Source organism: Larimichthys crocea, unplaced genomic scaffold (genome assembly GCF_000972845.2).
Source record: "Larimichthys crocea isolate SSNF unplaced genomic scaffold, L_crocea_2.0 scaffold320, whole genome shotgun sequence".
Taxonomy (NCBI): Eukaryota; Metazoa; Chordata; class Actinopteri; family Sciaenidae; genus Larimichthys; species Larimichthys crocea.
The window spans coordinates 136,239-157,577 of record NW_020854213.1 but is presented as its reverse complement, the minus strand read 5'-3'; the positions used below and the strand labels follow the sequence as shown (position 1 = coordinate 157,577).

The 21,339-nt window shown below is 44.4% G+C and overlaps 1 protein-coding gene across 1 annotated transcript in view; it reads left to right on the top strand.

Annotated features, from left to right (window-relative positions):
- The window catches only part of LOC104938354 (neurofibromin), a 162,546-nt gene that overhangs the window by 11,611 nt on the left and 129,596 nt on the right, over nucleotides 1-21,339 (top strand). The window contains exons 7-19 of the mRNA XM_019274828.2: nucleotides 9,091-9,248; nucleotides 9,407-9,580; nucleotides 10,169-10,297; nucleotides 10,418-10,492; nucleotides 10,586-10,717; nucleotides 13,991-14,128; nucleotides 14,354-14,467; nucleotides 15,502-15,581; nucleotides 16,220-16,343; nucleotides 16,593-16,839; nucleotides 19,599-19,672; nucleotides 20,706-20,789; nucleotides 20,896-21,285. Of these exons, the coding sequence (XP_019130373.2) occupies nucleotides 9,091-9,248; nucleotides 9,407-9,580; nucleotides 10,169-10,297; nucleotides 10,418-10,492; nucleotides 10,586-10,717; nucleotides 13,991-14,128; nucleotides 14,354-14,467; nucleotides 15,502-15,581; nucleotides 16,220-16,343; nucleotides 16,593-16,839; nucleotides 19,599-19,672; nucleotides 20,706-20,789; nucleotides 20,896-21,285 (1,919 nt within the window). The remainder of the gene's footprint in view (nucleotides 1-9,090; nucleotides 9,249-9,406; nucleotides 9,581-10,168; nucleotides 10,298-10,417; nucleotides 10,493-10,585; nucleotides 10,718-13,990; nucleotides 14,129-14,353; nucleotides 14,468-15,501; nucleotides 15,582-16,219; nucleotides 16,344-16,592; nucleotides 16,840-19,598; nucleotides 19,673-20,705; nucleotides 20,790-20,895; nucleotides 21,286-21,339) is intronic.

The window sequence follows — 21,339 nt, the reverse complement described above, 5'->3', positions numbered from 1 at the left end:
CAATTAAGATGAAAGCTCATTAACCCTTTAATGAGAGTCCAGGGCCCCCGGGAAACGGCGAGGTCCGGGCGCTGTAAACGCAGAGCCGGTCGCGGCGCACCACCTCGGAGGAAATGCGCCCGGCGGGGGCCAGCCAGCGCCGGGGAGAGGTCCCATGAGGGGATCCTCCCGCACCGTGCGGCCCTGACCCGAGTTTAATCCCCCGGGCAGACTGCGCGGAAGTTGTGGTGATTGGTTAAGATTGCAACACCCCTGAATTCACGGAGATTCACTGAAGTTGCGTTGAAGTTGCAAATCGCAACATCGTGTTCCTGGGGGTCTGTGTTATGGTATCATTTACAGTACAGTCAGGCCTGACGCCAATTACCACTACTGCGCGCGCGTGTGTGTGTGTGTGTGTGTGTGTGTGTGTGTGTGGTGTGTGTGTGTGATGATGATGATGATGATGATGATGATGATGATGATGATGATGATGATAGGGGCTTTATTTTGTCATTGTAGCAGTACAAGTACAGTACAACGAAATTGCAAACCAGTCTGTCCATACAAATAATACATGTAATATGACAAGTGGGGGAGGACAGGACAGTGTATGGTAGCCAAAGGAAAGAAGAAAAAAGGGATACAACATGGGGAGAGGGGAGGAGAAAAAAAACCCACAGACTGTGCTCCTGTCAGGAGAACAATCTGGGAGCAGGACAAAAACACCTCAGCAGTTTTAGCACATATACAGTACACTCTACAAGATGAGACACATCACTAGCAACCAGGGGATAGGGGATGGGGGGGTTTGAGTAATCCCAGCACAGACACGCATCCATCCAGTCCTGCAGCCAGAGGGCGCTGGTCACAGACCCGCCTTGTCAGGCTGGGGGGAACAAGCGGTGAAGGCGGGGGGATGGGGGTAGGGCAGTGAAAGCATATCTGTAAGTCTGTGCATGTGTGCGTAAGCCTGGAGACGTGCCCCGCCCTGTCCGTAATCGTGGAGTCTCAGTCCGCAGATGTTATGGCGATGGCATGGCAGTTGCTATGGAGACAGCCTTGATCAGGCCATGGCAGAACAGTCAACAAGTGTCAGTGGGCGATAGGGGAGTAGGGGAGTCGGGCAAAGAGCATCTCGCTGTAGTGATCTTCCGGGGGAGTTGTTATTCCAGCAGAAGCCTTGGCCAAGGCTCTGCAGGTGTGGGGAGGTCAAGATAAGATTGGAATTTGTTTGGTCTTGGGGCCCCGTAGCTGCGTTATCCGCTACAGGCTCACTCAGCCAGCTTGGTCTCCAAAACGATCCATTTGCCTTTGCAAAACTGTCAGCTTCTCCATGATGTAGCCCATATCCTGGTTGTTCTTGATGTTTTCCATCGATCCTGTAATGGTGACCATGTTCCGGTTCATAGTCTCTGTGATGTCGTCCACTTTGCGATTCAAAGCTGTGATGTTATCCATGTTGTTGCGATCCAACACTGCGATGTTATCCATATTTCGGTGCACAGCCTCATTCAGGTTTCCGACAGCTCTGCTCAGAGCTTCAATCATTGCTGGCAGCTTTATGGGGCTTTGCACGGCTATCAGCATTTTCCGCATGCCTCGATGAATCAGTGCCATGCCCGCTCCAATCAGCAAGACACTTGTCATCAACAATCCGAATAGAAAGATGTCTTCAACGTCCTCCACAGAAAGAGCCGCCAGACACACGACCCGCCACTTCTCCCAGGCGTCCATCGAGTAACCAGCTGCAAACGTTCCGGCAGGACATACAGGTTCCCCCGAACCCGGGCTTCTCGTTGAGAAGATGGTGTCAATTGCGTTTAGAGACCAATTGATCAGATCCATGATGTTTGATAGTTTGGAGAGCAGTACAAGGAGAGTCTCTTCAATAGTAGACAAAAGACTAGACACAGACAAGAGAGCAGAGCAGGCAAGGCCAAGGGGAGGAGAGGAGGAGAAGATGCGACCGCCTTCGTCGAGAGCCAAACGAGAGAGTGTGTGTGTGTGTGTGTGTGTGTGTGTGTGTGTGAGTGACACAGAAAGGCAGACGCGGCAGTGGAAGCTGCAGCCACAACGTAACCTATTTCTAATTAAAATTAAAAAAGACGAAAAGAACATATCCTACTTCTCTCGCATTTGCCAAGAATCGTCACACATTTGTACCGATTTTAATCGTGTCACGATGTATCGTTACATCCCTAATTATTATTGCATCATCCATATTATTATTTTTTTATTAATATGTCAAGTTATAGTTATTTACTTGCATTCCTGAACAGAATAATTAGTTTTACCGGTTGAATGTTATGCTTGATTCATTTCTGACTTCTCAGAGAAGCCCAGTGAGTCGGCTCAAATTTGTGTATAAAAATGTGAATTCAATTTGAGCCCACATTAAATCACTTCCTGGGAAGTCACGTTTGTGCTGATATTTGTGGCACCTTTAATTGCTCGGGTCAAAAATGACTGAATCTGGGAAAAAGAACAGTGCAGGTAGAGCCTCTGAAGTCGAACAAAGGAACTTGTGCTACCGAGCTGGATGCTATTGCAGACACGCTAATGGAGAGACAACATGAATATCTAGAGCCTCGGTTTGCTCAACTTCACGAAATGGATAAAAGCACAGAGGACAAATTGAACACGATTCAGTCTGATCTGGCCTCGCTCTCGGTAAGCATTCGGGTGGTGAAAGCAGATATCTCGGCTCTGAAGAGCACGGTCAAGGAAAACTCGATGGCAGTCACTAACCACGAGGCGGCCCTGCATACACGTGAACTCAAACTGGCGGACATGGAGGACAGGAATAGACGCTGCAATGTTCGTATCATTGGCTTGAAAGAAGGCGTCGAGGGGTCGAACAGTGTGCAATATCTAAACCGAGTACTGCCGGAGTGGTTCCCGTCTCTTCAGTCTGGGCAGCCGGAGATAATGCGGGCCCACCGGATCTACAATGGACGCTCTGCCCGTGACAGGCCCCGCACCCTCTTCTTTAATGTCCTCCGCTACACGACACGGCAGGCTATCCTCCACATCCATGTTTATCCTAAACACACTGTCAAGCGCCGACAGGCTTTTACCCAGGTGATGGACACAGCGCGAGCGAAAGGAGTTGAATTTTTTCTACTTTACCCAGCGATTCTGAAAGTCAAAGATGGGCCGGATTATCTTGTAGAAGCAGAGGATTTCCTCAATTCCTGGCCGATATTGACGCAGAGAGTTGCTCTCGGGCTCTGGCTGGCGGGGTGGTCAGCCGGCACACCTGGGCCAACACCACACAGATCGTCGCCCTAGTACGAACCAGCTGCTAATGGATGGATATGAGCCTCATCAACATATAATCTTTCTGGTAAAAGTTACTCCGTGGACTGGTCTTCATACCTGGTATTTGGCTACTTTTCCTTTTTGATGCGGTGTATGCTACAATGGACTATGGTGGATGGTCTTTTCTTTGTTTTTCACACTCAATTATTGTTTCTGTCTGTAATTGCCTGCTCCAGTTGTGGGTGTTATAATGGACGCTGAAACAAGGTAACGTGCACATAACACTTTACTGCCCTTTTTTTTTTTTTACCTTGCCTTAAACAGACTGTTTACTCTCAGGTCTGGGTATCTTCCTAGATGCAGGTTTAATCCCTTGTTATTATACAGTCGCACCTGGGACCTCATGATGTTTTTCATTAGCAGCCTGAGTTGCTATTTTTACTTTGTTTTGCTCATTTCATTTCTAGATAAGCCGCAGTCTCTACGAGTTGCGGTTATTGTCATGAGTGGTGCCTTTTGTCACAAAATGACTGTGCAACGTTACTGCTTCGATCTACTTGAGTGTTGTATCGTTTTCCTTTTTTGACACTTTCTTTGTATTGTTTTTCTTTAGCAGTGTATAAACATTAAAGAACATAAAATAGAACATGTTGGGTTACCATGCTTCTACAGTTTGATCCTTTTTTTAAAATGTCAATGTGATGGTCCTTGTCCTGTCGTTCAGATCGCTCTTGTTTTCCTTATCTAGTTTGACATAATTAGCTTCATATGAATCACCAGTGTTTTGTGTTAAAGTGACCCCAAGGTATTTCATCTTTGTTGCTCTCCAGTTCAGATTATGTTTTTGTTGTATGATTTTGGATGGGGAGTAGTTGAATGTTAGGATCTGTGTTTTGATCAAGTTAAGCTTGTATCCAGAACAAAAGCCAAACATCTCTAATTGGTTGATTAGTATGGGAATATATGTGTCTGGGTCCTCTAAAAAACAGATCACATCATCAGCATCACATCATCAGCAAAAAGTACAATGATATGTTCCTCTCCCCCAACCTCTATTCCTTTAAGATCTCCATTTTGCCTGATTGCTTGTGCTAGTGAAGATTGCGAACAAAGTTGGGGAGAGACAGCAGCCCTGTCTAGTGGATCGTCCTAAAGTTATGCTCTCAGTCAGACTGCCGTTTATTCTTATCCTTGCGGTCGGATTTTGGTAAAGCTTTTTAATACATCGGACAGCTTTGTTGTTAAGTCCGAATTTTTCAAGTATCTGATATAGGAAAGTCCAATTTACGCTACCAAAAGCCTTTTCCACATCAAGGCTTATTAAGGCTGCACATTTTTTCTTTTTTAGAATATAGTTAATAGTATGTAAAGTTCTCCATATGTTATCTTGGGCTTGACTTCCCTTAATAAAGCCTATCTGGTCTTTATGGATAATGTCACTGATAAAGTATTCATATCTTTTGGCGATAATTGAAGTATATAATTTATAATCAATGTTGAGTAATGATATGGGTCTATAATCTGAACAAGTCTCACTGTTGTTACCGCTTCTTTCCAGGAAGGGGGCATTTCACCATATTTAAGTGTATAGTTGAATGATTTTTCGAGAAGAGGTATAAGTACATTAAATGTTTTATACCACTCGGATGGTAGACCGTCACTGCCTGGAGATTTGTTTGATTTTAGTTTATTTATTGCTTTCTCGATCTCTGCTTTTGTGATGGGTGAGGTTAGACGATCATTTTGATTTTTTCCAATTGATGGTAAGTCCAGTTTCTCAAGGAAAGCTTTCATTTGGCCAATGTCAGCAGAGGGAGGCTGGCTGTACAAGTCTCTATAGTAGCTCATAAACTGAGTTCCAATCTCTTTGGGGTCATGTATTATTTGGTTCGTACCTGAATCCCTTATCTTGTGAATTGTCCGATCCGCTTGCTGCTGTTGTATCATTTTCACTGCGATAATTTCCTGGTAGACTTAATTTATCAACAGTTTTATGTTATAATACAGGATTAGCTGAGGTGCATTTCTGTTTTTACATGCTCAGAGCTTTCCTCACATTAAGGGGTAGTTTTTCTTACCTTTTTAAATAGTTCAGTACACTCTTATAGGCAGTCCCTTATTGCATTGTTTATGCATCTAGTTTCAAGCATTGAAGGGGGTGACTTCTTTTAAATGTTCTGCTTTGTAATTAATTGGGGAGGGGTGAGGCTAGCGACTGCTGTCCTATCGCTGCCCAATTTCCGACTATGGTCACGGAGCCAAGTAATAGGGGAGGGTTATTAGTTAGAGCACATTTTTGCTCTTGTGGGGGGCTGGGCTAAAACATTGTTTGTTTATGTTATTTTCTCTTTTTTCTATTTGTTTTAATGTGGAGCGGCTCACAACACGTTAAATTATGTCAGAACTTAATATTTTGAGCTGGAACGCAGGTGGTCTGAATAGCCCTCACAAAAGGATCAGTACTCTGAGTTTTTTTACGCAGGAGGAGAATTGACATTGCATTAGTACAGGAGACACATCTCTTGGCTGCTGATATTAGACGCCTTGCGGATAAACATTATCATGTGATAGCTTCCTCCACATCTGGTACAAAGACCAAGGGTGTGGCTGTCATAGACCCTCCCATGGGCCCACCACCCATGGGAGGGGTCTCAGGGTGGGACAGGTGCAAAGAGAGATGGGCGTCAGTCGGAGGCGGGGACCCTGGCGGTCCGACCCCCAGTTGCAGAAGCTGGCTCTGGGGAAGTGGAATGTCACCTCTCTGGCGGGGAAGGAGCCTGAGCTGGTGCGCGAGGTTGAGAGATTCCAGCTAGATATAGTCAGCCTCGCCTCGACGCACAGTGTGGGCTCCGGAACCAGTTTCCTTGAGAGGGGTTGGATGCTCTACCACTCTGGTGTTGCCCCCGGTGAGAGGCGCAGAGCAGGGGTGGGAATGCTTGTTTCCCCCCGGCTCGGCGCCTGTACGTTGGGGTTCACCCCGGTGGACGGGTCCTGACTGTCGTCTGTGCCTATGCACCGAATGGCAGTTCAGAGTACCCACCCTTTTTGGAGTCTTTAGAGGGAGTGCTGGAGAGCGCTCCCTCTGGGGACTCCCTCGTCCTCCTGGGGGATTTCAATGCTCACGTGGGCAGCGACAGTGAGACCTGGAGGGGCGTGATTGGGAGGAACGGCCCCCCTGATCTGAACCCGAGTGGTGTTCTGTTATTGGACTTCTGTGCTCGCCATGGATTGTCCATAACGAACACCATGTTCAAGCATAAGGGTGTCCATATGTGCACTTGGCACCAGGACACCCTTGGCCGCAGTTCAATGATCGACTTTGTGGTCGTGTCGTCGGACTTGCGGCCACATGTTTTGGACACTCGGGTGAAGAGAGGGGCGGAGCTGTCAACTGATCACCACCTGGTGGTGAGTTGGCTCCGATGGTGGGGGAGGATGGCGGTCAGACCTGGCAGGCCCAAACGTTCTGTGCGGGTTTGTTGGGAACGTCTGGCTGAATCTCCTGTCAGAAAGAGTTTCAACTCCCACCTCCGGGAGAGCTTCGCTCATGTCCCGGGGGAGGCGGGGGACATTGAGTCCGAGTGGACCTTGTTCCGTTCCTCCATTGTCGAGGCGGCCGACCGGAGCTGTGGCCGTAAGGTGGTCGGTGCCTGTCGTGGCGGTGGCCCCCGAACCCGCTGGTGGACACCGGCGGTGAGGGATGCCGTCAAGCTGAAGAAGGAGGCCTACAGAACCTTTTTGGCCTGTGGGAGTCCTGAAGCAGCTGACGGGTATCGACATGCCAAGCGGAATGCGGCCTCGGCGGTTGCGGAGGCAAAAACTCGGGCGTGGGAGGAGTTCGGTGAGGCCATGGAGAGCGACTTTCGAACGGCTTCGAGGAGGTTCTGGACCACCATCCGGCGGCTCAGGCGGGGGAAGCAGTGCACTATCAACACTGTGTTCAGTGGGGACGGTGTGCTGCTGACCTCGACTGGGGACGTCTTGGGTCGGTGGAGGGAATACTTCGAAGACCTCCTCAATCCCACCAGCACGTCTTCCGTTGAGGAGGCAGAGTCTGGGGACCCCGTGGTGGTCTCGCCCATCTCTGGGGCTGAGGTCGCTGAGGTAGTCAAAAAACTCCTCGGTGGCAAGGCCCCGGGGGTGGATGAGGTCCGCCCGGAGTTCCTCAAGGCTCTGGATGTTGTGGGGCTGTCTTGGTTGACACGTCTCTGCAACATCGCGTGGACATCGGGGGCAGTGCCTCTGGACTGGCAGACCGGGGTGGTGGTTCCCCTCTTCAAAAAGGGGGACCGGAGGATGTGCTCCAACTATAGGGGGATCACACTCCTCAGCCTCCCCGGGAAGGTCTTTTCGGGGGTCCTGGAGAGGAGGGTCCGCAAGATTGTCGAACCTCGGATCCAGGAGGAGCAGTGTGGTTTTCGTCCTGGCCGTGGAACTGTGGACCAGCTCTATACCCTTAGCGCGGCCCTGGAGGGTGCATGGGAGTTCGCCCAACCAGTCTACATGTGTTTTGTGGACCTGGAGAAGGCGTTCGACCGTGTCCCTCGGGAGGTCCTGTGGGGGGTGCTCCGGGAGTATGGGGTTCCGGACCCATTGATACGGGCTATCCGGTCCCTTTACTCTCGGTGCCAGAGCTTGGTCCGCATTGCCGGCAGTAAGTCGGACCTGTTTCCCGTGGGAGTTGGACTCCGCCAGGGCTGCCCTTTGTCACCGGTTCTGTTCATAACTTTTATGGACAGGATTTCTAGGCGCAGCCAGGGCGTCGAGGGGCTGCGATTCGGTGGCCTTAGGATTGGGTCGCTGCTTTTTGCGGACGATCTAGTCTTGTTGGCTTCATCGGATCGTGACCTTCAGCTCTCTCTGGAGCGGTTTGCAGCCGAGTGTGAAGCGGCTGGGATGAGAATCAGCACCTCCAAATCCGAGGCCATGGTTCTCAGCCGGAAAAGGGTGGAGTGCAGTCTCCAGGTCGGGGATGAGATCCTGCCTCAAGTGGAGGAGTTCAAGTATCTCGGGGTCTTGTTCACGAGTGAGGGAAGGATGGAACGGGAGATCGACCGGCGGATCGGTGCGGCTTCTGCAGTGATGCGGACTCTGCACCGGTCCGTCGTGGTGAAGAAGGAGCTGAGCCGAAAGGCGAAGCTCTCGATTTACCAGTCGATCTACGTTCCTACCCTCACCTATGGTCACGAGCTTTGGGTAGTGACCGAAAGAATAAGATCGCGAATACAAGCGGCCGAAATGAGCTTCCTTCGCAGGGTGGCTGGGGTCTCCCTTAGAGATAGGGTGAGAAGCTCGGCCATCCGCGAGGAGCTCAGAGTAGAACCGCTGCTCCTCCGCATCGAGAGGAACCAGTTAAGGTGGCTCGGGCATCTCGTGAGGATGCCTCCTGGACGTCTCCCTGGTGAGATGTTCCGGGCACGTCCCTCCGGGAGGCGGCCCCGGGGAAGACCCAGGACACGCTGGAGGGACTATGTCTCTCGGCTGGCCTGGGAACGCCTTGGGGTCCCCCTGGGAGAGCTAGCAGAAGTGGCCGGGGAGAGGGAAGTCTGGGCTTCCCTGCTGAAGCTGCTGCCCCCGCGACCTGACTACGGATAAGCGGAAGAAGACGGACGGACGGACAGTCATTATAAGTGTGTTACCAATGTGGCAAACCAGTTTTTACAGACGATATATAATAGTATAATCAGACACACTGTACTGTGAGCTATACACGTTTCATTTGTCTTTCTGATGCATGCATGATTGTGGTAATGATTTTTTTCAAATGCTTCAGAGGATAGCCTTTGAAAATGAAGGTGTGTGTGTGTGTGTGTGTGTGTGTGTGTGTGTGTGTTGGTGTCTGTTTAGAAGCTGCAGAGAAGTTGTTTGACTTGGTAGACAGCTTTGCGGAGAGTGCCAAAAGAAAGGCAGCTGTTTGGCCACTGCAGATCATCCTCCTCATCCTCTGTCCAGAGATTACACACACCATTTCCAAAGACACAGTGGAAGACAGCAAGGCCAATAAGGTGGGAGGAAAACATGCACCCACGCACGCACGCACACACACACACACACACACACACACACACACACACACACACACACACACACACACACACTGTGTACACACAAAGAGCAGAGACTGCCTCCGGCACTCACTTTTCCTGTCCTGCTGTATCTGCAGAAACTCTTTCTGGACAGTTTGCGGAAAGCTTTAGCTGGCCAAGGTGGCAGTAAGCAGCTGACGGAAAGTGCTGCCATCGCTTGTGTCAAACTGTGTAAAGCCTCCACCTACATCAACTGGGAAGACCATTCAACCATATTCCTCTTGGTGCAGTCCATTGTTATGGATCTCAAGGTCTGACAAGTTACTGAAATGTTCTATCCATTTTTGTCACAGCAGCTAGAAAACTAAATCACTGGAAAATTTTGAATTGGTAGGTTTGTTGGTAGCTCCAAATGACTTGATTTAGCAGGTCAATGATCTGAAACATACTGCTAAAGAGAGTGACAGCTGGTTGCGCAGGACTGGACTGGTCAACCACTATGCTTAAACCCAATAGAACATTTGTGGATTTCTCTGCGGAATAACTTCACTAGAAATAGAAATATTCTTGTGTTGAATCCTTAATCCACTACTGTACATATTTACTGTGACATTTTACAGTGTAAAAAGCTCTCTGATTTAGAAACTATGTGATGGAGCACTGTTAGTGAATGACCTCAAATTTATCTTTCCAGTTTCATGTTACTTCTTAGCCAATATATCTGCTGGTGACAGTCTGCGTTGAACCGATAATATTCATAAAGTCCCTTGTTTTGACCGTACTGCTGTATGCTGTTAGATAAACTCCAGGCCTTGGATGAAAAGATTAGTCTGGAGTACATCTGACCAGAAATGTTCTTTGGAATTATCTGAAGTGACATATGACTCTTGTCCCATCAGGCTCTGTTGTTCAACCCAGCAAAACCCTTCTGGAGGGGGACGGGAAGCCAGAACACTGATGTGGAGCTCATGATGGACTGCTTTGTCTCCTGTTTCCGCATCAATCCTCACAACAACCAGCACTTTAAGGTGGACTGAAAATAAGGAATATTTATTTCTTTGTAATGTTTTCCCTACTGCGTATGCAGCAGGCACATAATATCATTAGCTCTAGCTAATTCTCATGAGTGTTTCCTTTTTGTTCTGAAGGTCTGTTTGGCCTCCTCCTCCCCCTCCACCTTTCACTTTGTCCTGGTAAACTCGTTGCACAGAATAATCACCAATGTAAGTCTTCAGAGCTTCTTTGAACATTAGTGAGAATAGAATAGTTTTATGTATTGATTTACTTGTCATATCTCTTTCGTTCTCCACCTCCAGTCCCATCTGGACTGGTGGCCTAAGATCGATGCAGTGTACTGCTACTCTGGAGAGCTTCGCTTTATGTTCTCAGACACCCTCCACCGGGTGATCCAAGGTGTTGGCACCCATGCTCCACTACGTATGACACCGGTGAGAGGACTTTACTGTATTAAATCATCCCAATTAAAGTTGGTTTAAATTTTAAGACTGTGAGGTAAGTCTGAAAATGCATAGTAAAAGTTTTTCCCATCATTTCTATCAGTAATTATAACATTTTGTATTTTACCTACAGAAATAAGGCTTATTGTGTTGTAAACATTAAGAATTGCCCTTCAGTTATTTGTGTTTATTATAATGTAACAATTATCGAGCGCTATGGCACAACTCTAAAGGACATATACTGGACTTAATCTGCTGCTCTGGCCTCTCACCCTCCAACTGCTCAGCTGATCACCTCCCCATATCTGACCACTCTCTTGTCACCTTCAGTATCACCCTCTCTCTCTCTATCATCAAGACTCCCCGCCCCATTTCTTTCCGTAACATCAAAAACATTAACATTGACATTCTCTCTGCCTCCCTTGAACATATTCAGATTCCTGACCACCTCCTCTCCCCTGATGAACTTGTCACTCTCTACAACAATAGTCTACAAAACATCCTGAACTGTATTGCTCCTGTTAAAACTCGGTCTGTCACTTTTTCACAAACTGCCCCCTGGTACACCTCTGAGCTTCGATCCATGAAAGCAAAAGGCCGTCAGCTTGAGCGTCTGTACAAGAAAACTGGTCTCACAATTCACAGAGAAATGTACAATACCCACATATTACACTACAAGCTCTCCATTTCTCAAACTAAATCTAACTATTACTCCTCTTTAATCCACTCTCATGAAGGCAACTCCAAAACACTTTTCACCCTTCTCAACAGAATCATCAAGCCACCTGACTCACTTCCCACCCACCTGTATTCAACTGAAACATGCAATACCTTAATGGACTTCTTCAATGCAAAAATTCACAATATCCACCAACATCTCCAGTCCAACCCATCTTCTCTCCCCTCCCCTGACTTCTTCCCCCTTTGCCAGATCCTATCCACCTTCCAACTCCCGGAGCCCTCTGAAATATCTGACCTCATCACCAAGTCAAAGTCTTCCACCTGTCAGCTTGATCCCCTACCCACAACCCTTGTAAAATCCTGCCTTCCTTCTCTCCTCCCCATCATCTCTGCCATCATCAACTCTTCACTTAGCACTGGAACTGTTCCTCCACCCTTCAAAGTTGCTGCTGTCACTCCAATACTTAAGAAACCTGGATCTGACCCCTCTGACTTTAATAACCTCCGCCCCATTTCCAACCTTCCCTTCATCTCCAAAATATTAGAAAAAATTGTAGCCTCTCAACTTCACTCTCATCTCTCTCACAACTCCCTCTATGAGCACTTTCAATCTGGATTTCGCCCCCTACACAGCACTGAAACCGCCCTCATAAAAATTACCAACGATCTTCTCATGGCAGCTGACCTAGGACTACTTTCCATCCTCATCCTCCTCGATCTAAGTGCAGCCTTTGACACCATTTCTCACCCCATCCTCCTCCAGAGACTTTCCTCCATTGGCATCACTGACACCCCTTTAGACTGGTTCCACTCATATCTATCTGGTCGTACACAGTTCATACAGCTCAAGTCCTTTAAATCCCAACCCTCCCCTGTTACCTCTGGCGTACCCCAAGGATCAGTCCTGGGGCCCCTCCTCTTTATCACCTCCGTAAATTTAACATCAATTTCCACTGTTATGCCGACGACACCCAGCTCTACCTATCCGGAAAACCATCTGTCACTCTCCCGACCCCCTCCCTTACCTCATGCTTGTCCGAAATCAAATCCTGGTTCACCTCCAACTTCTTAAAACTTAACAGTGACAAAACAGAAGTCCTCCTTATAGGCACCAAATCCACCCTATCCAAAGCTAGCAATATCTCTTTTTCAATTGATGGATCCTCAGTCTCCCCCTCTCCCCAGGTCAAGAGCTTGGGTGTCATCCTAGACAGTTCTCTATCATTCCACTCCCACATTAACAACATCACTAGGTCCGCTTACTTTCACCTACGCAATATTAATCGTCTTCGCCCCTCCCTCTCCTCCCACACCTCTTCCATCCTTGTACACAGCCTTGTCACCTCCCGTCTTGACTACTGTAATTCCCTCCTCTTTGGTCTCCCCCACAAATCCCTTCACAAGTTGCAACTGGTCCAAAACTCAGCTGCCCGCATCATTACCAGAACCCCTTCATTTCACCATATTACCCCTGTACTACAGCATCTCCACTGGCTCCCCATTAAGCACAGAATTCATTTTAAAGTACTCCTCCATACTTTCAAAGCCATCCACAATCTTGCCCCTCCTTACCTGTCTAATCTTCTTCACACTGCTATTCCCTCTCGCTCCCTTCGTTCCTCCTCCTCCCTCCTCCTTACTGTCCCCACTGCCCGCCTCAGTACTATGGGGAGTAGAGCTTTCAGTTGCTCTGCTCCCCAACTCTGGAATGCACTACCCCCTGACATCCGCAATATTAACTCTTTACCCCTCTTCAAATCTAGACTGAAAACTCATTTGTTTCAGTTAGCCTATGCACTTTGACTTTTAATTATTTTTTTTGTTTTATATTTTACAGCCTGTGCTTTTTATTGTGTATTGCCTTTTTTCTTTGTATTTCTATGTTTTTTTTTTGTCTTTGTATAGTGTCCTTGGGTGTTCTGAAAGGCGCTTTGAAATAAAATGCATTATTATTATTATTAACTGAATAAGATATATTAGGCATTGGGTACAAACATAAAGCGTGTTACTATGTTACATTCAACAGAATATGTTGTTGAATTTTTGGCAGCTGTTGGAGTTTGCTTGTGGAAGGCAGACGTCGGCCTATCTCAATGTTGCCTTGTAACCAAGGACTGCTGGCTTCCAAAACAGTCACAGAGCCGCTGATGTTCCATAATAACAGTCAGACAACAGTGGCCCAGACTAGAATGTACTGACCGTAACATTAACATGGGTAAAAACATTCTTTATTACCATTACTGGTGGTATAGTATTTGTGGTGTTATCTGTAGGGGTTTAAAGTCTGACCACCAGCATGAATTGTTAGAATGTGAGACCAACGCAGGCTCCTATGATGTACAAGAGGGGTCCCAAGCTTCGATAAACATTGCAGTAGAAGACCTAAGAGGCTCCTGAACACTTTCTTCCCTCCTGACCTCACCATTGAGCAGGAATTTCAACTCAGACACTGATTTGAATTTTCACTGTATGATTAACACCATGGGTTTGTCTCCTAGTCATCGTATTCTCTGGATGCTCTGATGGCGTTAGAATGTCACTGAAACTAAGCAGTCTCCTGGGTTGTCTGTTGCCCTTCCACAGAGTTTGACATTCAAAGGAAAGATGACCACCAGCCTTAAATTCAAAGAGAAAGCCACAGAACTTGACACTCGAAGTTACAAGTGCCTCCTTCTTTCTCTGGTCAAACTCATCCACGCTGATCCCAAACTCATGTTGCATGTGAGTCTGCCACAATGTTCACCTCAGAATGCATAAGCAGATGAAAACAAGTTTTATTTCTCTTAATAATTTTCCACGTTGACAATATTTCTTGCAAGCAGCTTTTGATGCACCCATACAATTTTATTTTCGTTCCACATATATAATAATTCATAACTTTTTATGACTAAAAAAATAAATGAATTTATTCCTAATTTTGTCTGTGTGTGTGGTGTTGTGTGTTAGAACCCAGTCAAGCAAGCCCCAGAGATGCAGAGCAGCACAGCAGAGCTCATCACTGGCCTGGTGCAGTTAGTCCCTCTAACTAACACCACCCAGCTCTCACAAGAAGCCATGGAGGTCAGAGACTAAACCGCTGTTCTGTTACTAAATGCATTACTAATGCTTCTTATTTTTATATTTTTATTGCACAGGACAATTAAAAAAAATTGTAGAATTCTGACTTGGAGAATATTTTATTTTTTATTTTCTCATTACGGGGGGGGGGCTGTGGCTTGGAGGTAAAGCCGGGTTGTCCACTAATCAGATGATCAGCGGTTCGATCCCCTCAGTCTGCATGTTGAAGTGTCCTTGGGAAAGATACTGAACCTGATACTGTGTGAATGTGTATGAATGGTTAGCTCCTAAAACTGATGAGCACTTGGCACCTTGTACAGCAGCCAGTTCCACCAGTGTCTGAATGTGTTTGAATGGGTGAATGAGATATGTACTGTAAAGAGCTTTGAGTGGTTGGAAGACTAGAAAGGCGCTATATAAGTACACTCCATTAACTTTTTTTTTGCACTTCCGTTAAGTAGGTTTAGTCACACATAAGAACTGACTGAAAACTGAACCAGCAGAGATTGAGATATACTGACTTTTATTTTAAAACCTCCTGCAAATGTTTCAATTTAAAAGCCTATCAGGAACGGGAGGAATTATGGTGGAATGCTTTTAATATAAAACATCTGTGCAGGAAGTTTATATGAGCTCACCAGTGACTTCAAATATTTAAAAAATGAAAACAGTCTTAATGTTGAATAGAAAGTGTTGTCAGCAGAATGCTAGGCATGACATGACAGTACTGATGTCCAAAAATGTACAATATGACGTATCTATCAATACTACGGGAAAATACGAAGGAAATGTTTGTATTTAGAGCAAACCTAATTAATATGGGTGCAGATCAGCTTCTCACCAAAATATGATGAAATATACTGACTACTAATTCTAATACTAATATAAATAAAAATAAGTAAAGGCCTGGTTCTCTTCGCAGACATTACATGGATAAAGCCTCTGTGAAATGTCATCGCTGTTTTGTTTTTTTTTGATTACTGTAAAATCTCCACTAAAAAAGTGGTGCCGGTTCCTTTTCTCCTGTCTATTTTCAGGCTCTGTTAGTTCTGCACCAGCCGGAGACCATAGAGCTGTGGAATCCTGAGTCTCACATAGAGACATTCTGGGATATCAGGTTCTCAACAATCTTCTCATCTTTCTTCTCATCCACAATCATACCCATATATATATATATATATAAATATAATATATATATATATATATAATTATTATATAGATATATATATAGATATAAATATATATATATATATATATAATATTATGTATGTATGTATGTATGTGTGTGTATATATGTGTATATGTATATAATATATGTATATATGATATATATATGCATATATGTATATGTTTATATATATATATGGTAGTAAATGTATATATATGTATATATATGTATGTATGTGTTGTGTTATATAATATATATATGTATATATATATGTGTGTGTATATATAAGATGTAATATATATTATATATGTATGTATTTGGTATATATATATATCTATATATTATATATATATAATATCTATATATATATAATATATATATAATATATATATATATATATTTCTAAAGAAGTTGGGCATTGAGCTTTTAGAGCATGGAACAGCATGAAAAGAAATTATTTTCTGAGTGGTTTGAGATTTTGTAGTAAGTATTCCTTTTCCATTGATACAATCTGTTTAAAAAACAAATGTTACTTTTTTTTTAAGTTTACACAATAATAACTTGTATAACATAATTTCTTTCTTCAGTTCGCAGGTGCTCTTCCTTATCTGCCGCAAACTGATTGGCCAGCAAATGGTTAATGGGACAGAAGTGCTCAAATGGTTGCGAGAAATCCTTATTTGCAGGAACAAGTTTCTGCTCAAGAACAAGGTACAGTCCCATTGTTTAACTGTAGAAACAGGATGATTCGTTAGTTCCACAAACAATCAGCAGACAAATGAGGACAGACCAGCTGTCAACACTGGTATGGGCTACTTGCACACTGAACAGAGTAGTCTTAGTAGTAGTGTTTTACTGTGTTTTAGTGTGAATGCTCAGAAAGGTTTAGGAGTTGGTGTAACACCCTGTCTGTGTGACAAAAGTTGTGCAAATTGTATGTTTGATCCTTGATCGTTGCAGGAGTGTGCCACTATGGGTGGCAGTATTCCCATTTGCCGGCAGGCACAGACAAAGCTGGAAGTATGTCTCTACTTGTTTCTGTGGAGTCCAGACACTGAGGCGGTCCTGGTGGCCATGTCGTGTTTCCGCCACCTCTGTGAGGAGGCTGACATCCGCAGTGCTGCCGATGAGGTGCCCGTTCAGACCATTCTGCCCAACTACCCCACCTTCAGTGAACTGGCATCTGTCAGCAACATGATGGGAACAGGTCAGTACTACTATGCCACCTGCTTCAACCTGAGTCAAGTTTCTCACCTTGAATTGAACTTGATCAATTTTCAGCACCTGGCACATTATTTTATTCTTATTGATTTTTATTGCATAGTATGAACAAAGACTTCTTGAATCAACTAATACTGATGTTCACTTCCATTATCTATACTTCCATCTTATAGAGGAGAAGGAAGAACAATGAAATAAGAGTCAACATACTTTACAACATATTTTTCCATATCTTATACGCATTCTAGTTAAGACTCTACAAAGAATAAAATGTTTTCGGTACCGGTCTGTGAGATCTCCTCTGTGGTCAGAAAATCAGAACATAAGGTCAGAGCACACCACTCAGCCTTGTAGCAGCTGGTTCATCCTCCTCTGTCTCCTCTCTCCCTCCCTCCTTCTCAGCTCTTTTTGTAATCTTAATCATATACTCCAGCTCAAATAAATATTGGTGACCATCCAATTCAAAGTCTTCATCTGTATTCTAGAAATAAGATAATATTTAGCCATTCTATTGAAAATGTTTTACACAATAATAAGCTATGTAGGGCTGTGTTGTCAGTATTACACTGTAGCTCTTACTTAAGAAATGGACCAAATTCAAAAATTGTCACTAGTCAAAAATTGTCACTAGTCACAAAATAATAAGTCCAGGTTGAAAAATCTTTTAATGCTGGTGCTGTCTTTTCTCTCTGATGAGAACTGGTTGTTAGAACATAGAAAAGGTCGTAGAGCCTCTGCTTGGCTAGCTGTGATCTACCCTTAATATGGCCATTACAGAGTTAGGATCAGTAGTACATTTAAGACTGTTTAAAAAGAAAAGTACTCCAGCCATGGACAGGACCAAAACATCTGGCTGTGGCTGCTTGGATCACGCATGCATCTGCATCTCATCTACTCCTGGTAAATGCTTTGTTCGTCTAATGGAGTCTGTGAAGTACCAAACTAATTGTTAACAGCTGAAACATTTCTGATATTTCTGATATCCTATGCAGTTTGATGTGATCTAATGAAGGAGATTTACTATATGTCTTGTCACGCACAAAATGGCTACTACAACCTTTTGCAATGGGTCAGTGCGTTACCTGGGTTCTTTTTTTTTTTTTTTTTTTGAACATTGTGTTTATTGAGTTTTGTCATTTTTACATATAACATACATGGATTACACTCTGAACCCCCCCCCCCCCCAACCTTGGTTCGGATGTTATATTTATTTTAGTTACTTTGCATATGGTTATAAGTATTCTTTCCCAGTAATTGGACAATTGTGAACAAGACCAGAACATGTGAACTAGAGAGCTGACCTCAGATTTACACCTTGGACAATATCGAGAGATTGTCTGATTTATGTTATGCAGCCTTTCCGGGGTGTAATAAGTCCTGTGCATCAAGTTGTATTGAGTTAATATGTGTCTACTATTATAGGAGAAGCGTTGGGCTTTTTCACGTAACTCGATCCAATCTTCATCTTCAAAATCGTGATTAAGGTCAACCTCCCACTTTCTTCTAGCCTTGAGCACTTCTTTTCCCAGCAAACAGTTAATGCCATTGTAAATGTGAGATATAAATCCCTTGAGTTCCTTCTTGCTACTCAGTGTATTATCCAGGGGCTGTGCTGTGACAGGTAGAAGTTTTCCCCCACTGTTCTGATCGAATATAATGCCTAAGTTGTAGAAATTTGAAAGAATTCCCCTGGTCGAGGCCATATTTATTTACAAGGTCTTCAAATGACTCTAGAGCCCCATCCTTGTACAAATCCCCAAATGTTTTAATGCCCTTTGTGAACCATACTTGCGTAATGCCATCTCTTAGAACTTTAGGTAGAAGGGGGTTCGTATGAAAGGGGGTATGGTTATATAGGGGTTGATCACTTTGGGTCTTTCTACGTAATTCAGACCATGTTTTATAGGTCTGTTTTATAAATGGGTTTGTTGTCAGCGTATGAAGCTGTTTGAGTAAGGGAACATACAGAATTGAGGCAAGACACATAGAATTTATATCATGCTGTTCCATCTGTAGCCAAGAGGGAGGTTGCTGTAATTTTGCTTTCCATACCCAAACTGCCCGGCATTGTGCTGCCCAGTAATAAGTTTCAAAATTGGGGAGTTTCAACCCCCCTTCCTGATATGTACGCTGAAGGACTCTTAACCTAATTCTGGGGGTCTTAGTCTTCCATTTAAACCTAGATATAGTTGAGTTCAGCTGTTTAAAAAAACATTTAGGTATGCCAATGGGTAACATTTAAAACAGAAAGAGAAATGTTGGTAGGATGTTCATTTTAATACAATTGATACGACCTATCAAAGACAGAGGAAGGTTTACCCATCTGTTGAGCTCCGCTTCCGTTTTTTTAAGTAAGGGTAGGTAGTTCAAAGAAAAGGTCCTCAAACGTGCATTGGGAATCTGAAGGCCTAGATATGTTAACTTCTCCTGACTCCATTTAAAGGGTATATTGTGTCTCTGTATTTTCATCCCAGCTGTGTTAAGTGGCATAACAACACTTTTATTGAAGTTTATCTTATATCCAGAGATAACACTATATTCAGTTAATGTTTCTAATAATGCAGGTATTGATGATGGAAATATAAAATACCGAAGCTCTTACAAAAACATTTGGTTTTAATTAAGTAGATTAGCTGATATGGTGGATATTATGGAAGTAAAAAGTATGATGCATCCATGTCCATTATAATGCCTGCTTCTTATTGGAAACTGTTTTCATAATCAGTTTGGATCTTGTTTCTACAGGCCGGTCCACCTTGCAAAAGAGGGTGATGGCCTTGCTAAGGAGGATAGAACACCCCACACCAGGAAACATTGAGGTAATATCTAATTCCAGGTGGTTCTTTCCATGGTTCTCTTTAAATGGCTCCCCTTTATTGGTCACTGATGATGAGATTTACATGCTATTCATTAATTGACACAGCAAAATAAAGAAAGCAATAAACTTATAAACATACAGTGCTGCTTAAAAGTTGCTGAACCTTTTGTGCATTTTGGAGTTTTCTATTGGTTCACCCTGATTTTCTTATTTAATCAAAATCATTATTTTTATATGAAATAACAGGTGCAGGTTTATCAATTCAATATACTCTTTAAAAAAGTCAATTGTGTTGTCAAGCTTAAATTAAAAAGAGTTTTTGGTCAACTTATGTAGGTGCAAAAGTTAGTAAATGGAAATGAAATGGACCACTGAAAATGAGAGATCTTTAGGGGAGATATTGCACATCACTGATTTGAAACAGAGATAAAAACCAGGTCACTTTAGTCTTACCCAAGTGAACACATAAAGGTCAATCATGCCGAGAGGAAGCGAGATCTCAGAGGACCTCAGGAAGAGGGTAGTGACAGCACATTTGTCTGAGGAAAGCTATAAAGTCATCTAAAAAAAATGCTACCTTCTAAAATATCAGCAAGAGACACAAGAAAAATGATAAACCAGACATAACATCTAGAGATTTGCAGACCTTTATTTCTGCATCTGGGACACATGTCCATGCTTCCACAATGAGAAGAAAACTCAATCAACACGGCTTACATGGAAGGGTTGCTAGGAAGAAGCCTCTTTTGTTTGAGTCCATTATTTGGAATGTCAGTATTGTGAGTTGGGGTTGACAATTTTTCCGAGGTTATTTTAGTATTTTTTACAAACAATCCATCCACCATCACTGTAGGGATCACAAACTTTTGAGCACCACTGTATCTCTACACACAAGTTTTCTAAGAAAAAAAACATTTCTCTGTAAAATCTCTCATTCTATACTCATATTTGCGGACACATTTTTGTTTCATTTTCCAGTCGTTTCAATTTTTGTGGACTATTCCTAATGATCAGTCTCTTGATTCCACCTTCAGGCTTGGGAGGACACATACAATAAATGGGACCAAGCCACCAAACAGATTCTCAATTTCCCCAAAAACAAGGCAGACGATGGGCAGGTAATCATGTTACAGACAGGGCTGTCTGTCTGTCTGAAATCATATTGAATAATATATGCACAGATGTAGTCTCTCTGGTGTTCAGTGTCTCTGTGCCCCCCTACAGCAGGAGTGGATCAACATGACGGGCTTCCTGTGTGCCTTGGGCGGTGTGTGTCTCCAGCAACGCAGCACCCCTGGCCCAGCCACCTACAGCCCACCTATGGGCCCCCTGAATGAGCGCAAACATTCCATGATCTCCATGGGCCCCTGTGATGTGTCCAACCCTATAGCCTCGGGCTCCTCCTGCTCCTCATCAGCCTCCAGTGAGACACCTGTCAGCCGCTTCTTGGACCGGCTGCTGGCCCTGCTGGTGTGTGGCCATGACAGGGTCGGCCTCCATGTTCGCACCAATGTGAAAGACCTGCTGGGGCTGGAGCTCAGCCCTGCTCTCTACCCCATGCTCTTCAACAAGCTGAAGAACAGCATTGGCAAGTTCTTTGACACACAGGGGCCGGTGAGTAGGAAATTGAGTCAAATTCCTTGTTTGTGTTTGTGTTCTGTATACCAG